The 8,983-nt window shown below is 34.6% G+C and overlaps 1 protein-coding gene across 1 annotated transcript; it reads left to right on the top strand.

Moving 5' to 3' along the window:
• The first annotated feature begins 4,646 nt into the window (after positions 1 to 4,646).
• LOC104115247 (transcription factor TCP20) lies at positions 4,647 to 7,531 on the top strand. Its single transcript, XM_009625837.4, has one exon. The coding sequence runs from the start codon at positions 4,949 to 4,951 to the stop codon at positions 5,822 to 5,824; it is 876 nt and encodes a 291-aa protein (XP_009624132.1). The 5' UTR covers positions 4,647 to 4,948; the 3' UTR covers positions 5,825 to 7,531.
• Positions 7,532 to 8,983: the final 1,452 nt, after the last annotated feature.

Here is an 8,983-nt window from a genome sequence, read left to right as displayed (position 1 = left end):
AACAACTACCAAGAAGAATACTTAAATACTTTAATACCAAATGGCCTTCTATTATACATGTTTGTTGTCAAGTTCATTATTTCTTATGTATGTTAGTGTCACCATATATATAATAGACTAAGTTAAAATTGATCTTCCATTGTATATAGGCTGATTTTGAAGAAAAATATGCATGTCATGCTACTGAAAACATTGATCCGATAAATAGTGTAACACCCCGAAAAAGATTTCGAAGTGTTTTAAGACCATTAAGAAGATTGGCATGTGCTAATTATATTAATTCGGGTATGAACATGACTAATAATTTAAATTATATTATTTGATCATGATAATATATGTATGAGGTGCATTAAGAATGGCTTATGGTCTAATAAGATACCTAAGGCTAAGTCAAGTTGAAAATTATATGATGGGATAAAGTTTCAAGTGAGTTCGCATAAGACCTAACTTCAAACGAGCATACCTCTCAATATATGAATAGTTATATGGTGTATAACCTATTAAATGAAAGGTATATGTGTCTAGTTTCTAATGTTTCAAACCGTTTGTGATTTGGAGATTCCTACAAGAAGTTATGACCTTTTTACTAAAGAGTGATAGAACAGCTATGCGAGTCTGCGCAGCCTATGCAACATAGCAGCGTAGTCTACGCACCATAACAGCGTAGCCTACGCACCATCGTAGGCAAATCCAGAAACTTCCAAAATGAAGGGGAATAGAAGTCCATCATGCGTAGCTATTGTGCGTAGCCTACGCAGGAGGCTACGCAGCTCCAAGGGTCATTTTAAAGGGGCTGAAACAAGGGGTTTAGAGAGAGAAAATATTAGTTCTTCAACTTGGAATTGATTTCTAGAGAGAAGGAGGAGCTCTTCCACCATGGATACACTCCAAGGTAAGTTATTTTGGTACAAGGATAATTATATAACATCATTTAGTGATAACACTAACATTATTATGGATCAAATCCATAGAAAATGGGTTAAATCTTCAAGAACACCAAAAAGAGAAAAAGTTACATTCTTCCGCCAAGAGGTAATCACTTCACTTGATCTTCATATATATGTCATATTGGAGTATGGGTAGTATGTTTATGAGTTTTATTTAAAGTTATAATGGGATATTGTATGAACCCTAAGAGTGGGTCTTGAGAATGCCATTTTTGGGTAAAGAAGAAGATGAATAGTGATGAATTGATATAAATATATATGTCTTGAGTTTCTAATAATTCCAATAAACTTGATAACTTAATTGATGCACGAATTTAATTGGGAATCACTATTTGGATAAGATACAACATTAGTTCTTGAAATGGATGTTCTTGAACCTAGACGTTTGTTGGAGAAGGCAATAAATAGTGACTAGATGATGTTGGGTAACTAACATGGTATTATTAATGACTCCAAATGAGTATTAAATGATAATAATTGAATTCAATAAGCTAATGGATGAGCCTATTGGATAATTTGGGATGGTTGAAGGTTTGTTGCCGAATTGTGAAGCCTAAATGGGTATTTATGAATCTTTTCGTATTTGTTTTAATGTAGTTGGAATATCTAATGGTAGGTATTGAATTGCGGGTGATATTTGGACATTTTAATCAATTGGAGCATTGTATTATTTTCGGAGCTTGAAGTTTGAGGTAATTTGATTAATACTTACTCTTCTTGAGGGATTTTCTCTAAAATCATATTTGAGTTATTACGTGAGTTGGTTTGTAAATGTACATCCATACGTGTGGGTACAAGTGAGAAAAATGTCACTATGTGTTTCTAAATTGTTTCTTATGAAGTTTCATGAGATTTTATAAAAGTTTTATTTTCAAAATTTGTTGGCAAAATGACACTTAAGGAAATTCTTATAAGTTTTATTAAAACTTATTTGTTGATAAGAGTATAAAATGCTTGACTGCTAAATATATGCTTTCATGAAAAAGATTATCTTTTGAAATTTCACCAAAGGAAGCACTTGTTGTATCTTAAGGTTTATGTTAATTACTAAAGGCTTTAACATGAAAAAAGATTATTCATTTGATTTTATTCAAATGGTTTGGATTGACTATGAAAATCATGATTTGGTAAAAATAGATCCTTTGAGGCAATTATGCTATGAATCTATTTTTGAAATATCAAATATTTTGGAAGTTACTAGTGGAGACCACCGAGATCGGTTCGAATGCCGAGTTCGTTACCATGGAACTACACGTGCCAGTGTAGGGACACATTCCAATGCTAAGCCGAGGTTTGTGAGATAAAGTCCCCAATTGAGTGGGCAAATGATCATTACATAAAGTAATGAGATTAAGTCGACTTGTACGGCACTACGGGAAGCCGCCCAGACAATTAGGGTCAAATACTTGTTACTAGGTCGATCACCTAGTAGTTGTTTATTAAGTCGGTGTCAGTATAGTACTCCCGGTGAAAGGTAAAATAGGACTTTCTTATGTTTAGGCCTAAGGAGCCGAAAATGATTTCAATGATTTAATGAGATTGAAATGGTTTTATATGATTTCTATTAAAATCTTGGGTTGATAGAGATGTTTTAAAACTTTATAGTATGGCTTACATTTCACTTGTCTTTTATCTAAAATGATAAAGAGCGTGCTTTATATAATTATTTATCACTTTATGTCCAATATTGGTTGCACTGTTTTTGTAAAATCTTGTCCCAGAAACTTGAGTTAGAGAGAGTCTATGACACTTATTGAGTACCGTTGTGATGTACTCAGACCTTAGTCCCCCTCCCTCCAAGGCCCCACTTACTTTACATGTTTCAGGACGAGGTACGGTACGTGGCATACGGACATGGCTAGGATGACTCTCTTCCTGAGGTATATGGCAAGGCACCACTCCTATTTTGTGGTAGCTATCATGTTATTTCTTAATTTATGTTAGTCGGACATTTGCCCAAGTATTTAGTTCTATTCCTGGGTATAAAGGCTCTGTAGATAGTTGTGAAAAGTTGTAGTAATGGAATTGTACGCGACATACATGAAAATATATTTACTTTACTTACTCTCATTGTTATGATTATGAGAGGCTCCAGGTATGATTTTGAGTTGGAAAATTATTCCATGGTTTAACTTGAAAATATATAAAATTTTCAAAAAGAGCTTCCGTAGTTAAATTAGTTTTTCATGCATGTGGTTTGGGTGCATCATATGGGTTGGTTCGCTCGGGTCGGATAGTGTGCCGGGTGCCGGTCACGCGGATTTGGGTCGTGACAAATAGCTTATGTAATAGTACACATATGGTATATAGAAGTTTTGACAATAACGCCATACATGCAGAACTTATGATACTGATCAATGTGTTTTCAAGTATGTGTTTATCCCCGAATTCAACTTTCGTCTTCATAAACTAAAGAATATCCTTTCAAATTTGTGTGAAAATAATTTTCAGTATGTTTATATTTTTATAGTTATAATAAATAAAGCACAAGGAACATCCTAAATATTGAACTATATTTACCACAATATGTTTTCTTATATGAATAACTATATGTTGCACTTTCAAGAGAGATATCAATAATGACAACAAGAGTTCTGGTTATCGCAGAGTAACCAAAGCATTAGAAGAAAACATATACAAAAAAACACCGTCTATAAAGAAGTATTCTATAAGATACTATCATATTATATACCTTTAAACTACAATACATAATTATCTACTTAACATGACTAAAATTGATCATTTATGTAAGTTATGATGATATTTTTTCATTTTGAATTCACGTATTATGCTAATCTAAAAATATTTTTCGGCATTTAGATAAATGTTGTAGTATTATATATAAAATTTCTCTCATTAATTAAACTTATTGTTCCTTCATATAAATAAATATTTAAATCATCATGTGTCATTATTAACGTGCAACGCACGTTTATAGATACTAGTATCATAAAAATTCGGGCATCTAATTTTGACATGGAGTGTTCAAGAGAAGTCCATTGTCTTTGCTGGCGTTTGGACATAGATTTTGGTTGAAACTTGAAAAAAATAATTTTTGAAGTCGTATTTAAAAATAATTTTTGAAAGTTGAAGTTGTGTTTGTCCATGCATTTTATTTGGAAAAAAAAATTAAAATTTTGTGATTGAAATTTTTTTTTTGACAATCTTGTGTATAAATGTGGGAGTAAGTAAGGGTATAATTAATTAATAATAATGATATGAATGGGACTGCATAGGAGTGGATCAAAAGCAACCATATTCTAAAAATAAACCCAGGCATCTCCACCCTACACATGTATGTGCATGATGTGTGCACGTCAAATCACGCATTCTATTATTCCCCGTGAAGGTAGTTTTCAACTAATGGTTCAAATAAATCCATAACTTTTGACGCGGGTCAAAAATTTACATGTAAAAATTTATTAAAATTAAAAATATAATTAATTCAATACTAAAATTTTTGAAAGTTGAGTTTATCAAATTAAAATATCGGATCCACCTCTAATTATTCCACGTAACTAAGTATTAGTATACTAGAATGTCAACTATCATAATGCGATGTAGTTATGCGCGTTAGGACTTTAATAATTGAAGTAGACAAAACCACAGCATAAGTATACATTCTTCTTGATATTTACAATATTACCTACCTACAGAAATTGCCAAAATTGCCGTCTTTCCATGGAATTTGACCGAGGAAGTGGATGAGCAAAAACAAATTTAAAAAAATTGGATGAGCAAAAAATATTTATGAAGAATTGAAAGAGCAAAGTTTCAGTCTTTCACTTTTTCTCACTGATTGACAGTGAAAACCTCCTGAAATGATCAGAACATTGGGACTTTCCTTTCTTTTCCTTTTTTGTCTGTTTTGTGAGGTTACCTTCTTCTCTCATCTCAAACAAGACACACAAACAACACTCTGAAAATATCAAACATATCTGCCTTTTCCTTTTAGTAGGAAACAAACATCTTTTAAATAGTTATACCCATCGAGTTTGTTCATGGATCCCAAGCAGCCGGCAGCGCAGTCTAACGCTATCAATATTAACAACAGCAACAACAATATTATGGTTGAGTACAATAAGCCTGTTCATGATCAAATAAAAGATGATGAAACCAAGAAGCAGCAGCAATTGGTTCCTAAAAGAAAAGATAGACACACAAAAGTTGAAGGCAGAGGGAGGAGGATACGTATGCCTGCTCTCTGCGCCGCAAGGATTTTCCAACTCACCCGCGAATTAGGTCATAAATCTGATGGAGAGACAATCCAGTGGCTGCTGCAGCAAGCCGAGCCCTCCATATTTGCCGCTACTGGTACTGGAACCATCCCTGCCTCGGCTTTAGCTGCAGCAGCCACTGGCCCCTCTGTTTCCCAACAGGGGATCTCTGTATCAGCTGGTTTGCATCAAAAAATGGATGAATTGGGAGCGAACACAGTCGGGTCCGCTAGTTTTAGTAGTAGTAGTAATAGTAGTACTAGGACCAGTTGGCCAATGATGTGTGGGAATTTTGGAAGACCCCATTTGGCCACAGCAGGAATATGGCCCGCACCTTCTCCTGTTTTCACTAGTTCAAGCACCAATTTGGGTAGTGAAAGTTCCAATTATTACCTACAAAAGATTGGCTTTCCTGGATTTGATCTGCCTGCAGCCACTAATATGAGTTTTACTTCAATTTTGGGTTCCAGTAATAACCAGCAATTGCCAGGTTTGGAACTTGGATTATCTCAAGATAGGGGTCATATAGGGGTTTTGAACTCTCAAGCCTTGAGCCAGATATACCAGGCTAGAATTCACAATCAACAGCAGCACCAGCAAAATCAGCAACAACAACAGCATCTATCTCCCCCGGAAGATTCTCAAGGATCGGGACACTAGTACAACTTTCAGATAAAAGAGCTCAGCTAGGTTTTTGCTGAATAGTTTTCAGTTATTTTAGGACGTCTATCGAATATAAGTTACTAAAAGCCATCTTTTTATTATTCATTTGCCCTTTATCTGAGTGGTGTGCTTATATCTTGTTTGCTGAAATAGACATGATAATCACATAAACATGCACAATTTTCTCTTCTACTAGTATTTAAGGCTTCGGATTAATTCACGTCTTTGTGTTTGTACAAGTAAGGAATTTCCGGCCGTCAATTGCAATTTCAATATATCCAGCCTAAGGAGATCCCAAAATTCTGCTCTAGTTTCTTCTGGTTGGGGGTTGAAGGGAGGGTGAAGTAGAGCTTTTCAATCTTTTATTCGGCCAATTCATCACATGATTCAAGAAAACCATAACACTGCTGCTATGATGACAGCTGGTGGCCAGAAAAATCAGCCCTTTTGTGTATGGATAGCTCCATAAATGGCTTGTATTACGTCAATGTAAATAGAGCTGTCAAAAATAGGGATGTTATATAACTGTAAGATGCAGAATAAGTACCCTTAAATGCTGTAAAAAGAATCCAATGAGGAAGTAGACAATCCTCTATTCAATTCAATCTTCTTGAGGAGCAGCAGTAACAGATTGTCACTTTCTACTTTGGGAAAAGAAAAGAGAGAAAGTTGGTGCTTTTCCTACAAGTGTTATGCATCTGATTGCTGCCATTCCTTCTTCAAGTGGTGAGAAGCTTTTCTGCATCTTAGTTGGTGTTCCCGTAATGACCCTTTGCTTCACAACAGAAAATTATCTTTCGGAACTGTGCTGTGCTCAGCCTTTAGTGCGAAAAGAAAATTCCTGTGGTTCTATTGACACATTTAGTGTTTGTTTGTTTGTCTTAAAGCAGCTCTATGCATGAGTGTAGTATGGATATTTATTGAGCCTGATGTTGTTGGTCTATTTTGGAAATCTGGAAGCAGTCTATCTGGTGTGTGGATATTCATTTTGCCCTTCATAGTTATTGTTTATGGAGTACTGTCTTCAGAAAGTATCAATTCTTGAAACGCAGTATCAACTTTTTGAGAAAAAATACTGACTTGTGGAAGGAAGTTCATTTTGATATCTTTATTCAATCATCGCATTTGGTAAGAACAAGAAGTTTCTGCCTGCTGTTATTCACAGTCGTCCTACCAATGTTTAGACTTGCTTCTACATGCTGCTATGGTGGATTAGGAGTAAGCGAAACAGATGCTGTTTCTAAAGGGGCCAAAAGGTAAAAGAGTTGTTGGAATCGAAATGCATTTCCAACAAACAAGTAGGGAATATTACAGATTTAAGATCATGACCCATTCAAGAACTAAACCCCAGTTGCAGAGCATTTTTCTCCAGATAAAATTAAAGTACTTTGAGAGGCGAGCCTTGGAACAATGGTCAAGTTGTCTCCGTGTGACCTATAGGTCACGAGTTCGAGGCATGAAATCAGCATCAGGGTAGGCTGTCTACATCATACCCCCTTGGGGTGCGGCCCTTCCCCCGGATCCTGTGTGAACGCAGAATAGCTTTGTGCACGGGGCTGCCCTTGAGTCGACTATATATTTATGTTGTTTTTACAGCTATGATTGAGTATAGGAAGGCTTGTTAATCAAACGGCTATTATGTAAAGGGCTTTTTGCCTTGGTTTGGCTTGAATATGATGAGCTTATCACATGGCATTTTATATCTACCCTTGTCATGAAATAGATAAATCTTCTCCATTAACAAACTTTAAACATTCTCTTTTTTAGCTACTTCTTGCAGAAGTGTCAAGCAGGTTTACTAACATTTTTTCTTTTGACATGCTCAAGTGATTTTTCTCCCAGCACGCGCTGTAATTAGTGTGCTCAGTTTCTCAGGCTGATGACACATATTTAGGTTGTGGATAGTGTTTCTAACATATTGAGGAATCTAAGAAAATGAACTTTTTGTAAAGTCATGATATGTTACAATATCTAATGCCTTTAGCCTACAATGTGATTATTTCTTTAACAAATGTTTCACAATGTGCATATTGACAGGCAGATTTTGGCCATATTTTCCTTGGAGGGACGAGAAGTCATAAATGCTAATTGGTGTAGCTTATCAGAATAACTAGTGAAGCAAATGTTCAGAATCTAGTATTGTCATGGATCAAGCTTTTATATTTGTTGTCAATTGACTTGATTTAGCCAGGGCGAAGCTATGTTGGCTCAAAGGTGGTCAACTGAATACCCTTCGCCGAAAAATTATACTACGTATAAGGTAAAATATTTGTTGTTATTGATTAAAAAATAAATTTTGAATACCCTTGCATATCCCACTGACAAAGAATTATTGAATTTTCTGATTTCGCCATTAGTCTTCGTGTCAGGAGGAATGTAAGTTCCAAACTAGTTCCTCTTTTTTTTTCCCCTTCCTTTCTCAACCTTCTGAGGTGAGAAAAAAAGGGATTCACTGATTCTATGGTACTTCGGTATTGAGAGAATCAAGAACTATCTTGTTTTTGTATAAAGAAAGATTGACACCGTTTGATAGGCATTCAACACTTTTGGTACCTTTGTTTCTAATTTCTTTTGGTTCACCAAGTGAGAATTTTTTATATTTTTTGAAAAATAAAACTATATAACCGCTCTTAAAATAATAATCGAAAAACTAAAAATAATATATATTCTGTATAATATATATAAAAATATATGAATTTTATTCATTTTGACGGCTACTGAATGTAAATAATTTCTGCCACGGACTAAAAGTTATCTTTGCCCATTATTTTTGCACTCCCTGAATTATTTTTCAGTCCATTAATTTTTGCACTTTGACCTTTATGTCTTCAACAATTAGAGGAATTCCATCATTTTGCTAATGAGCGAAATTTAGAAATCAATTTCCAATATTTTATTAAAAAATGTTTCACTGGCAAAGACAAAAGTTGCTGTTATTCACTTTCATTCCCTTCCTTCCTCTTCCTAGAAATAATCATAAACTCAATAAGTAATAGATTCCCTCCTAAACTACTCCTTTCATTTGTTTCCAATTTCTCAATCAAAACAGATCAATATAGCATATGCCTAAAGGGAGTAAAATATCACAATTTGGATACCTCCATTATTTTAAGCTCTATTGTAAGAGCTCAATTACTCTTAATACATAATACATAT

This window comes from Nicotiana tomentosiformis, chromosome 2 (genome assembly GCF_000390325.3).
Source record: "Nicotiana tomentosiformis chromosome 2, ASM39032v3, whole genome shotgun sequence".
Classification (NCBI taxonomy): Eukaryota; Viridiplantae; Streptophyta; class Magnoliopsida; order Solanales; family Solanaceae; genus Nicotiana; species Nicotiana tomentosiformis.
The sequence above is the reverse complement of the archived record's forward strand: the minus strand, read 5'-3'. Positions and strand labels throughout refer to the sequence as shown.

Bases quoted from the DNA above. Each gene is read 5' to 3' on its own strand.
- LOC104115247 (XM_009625837.4), top strand. From the start codon at position 4,949: ATGGATCCCAAGCAGCCGGCAGCGCAGTCTAACGCTATCAATATTAAC.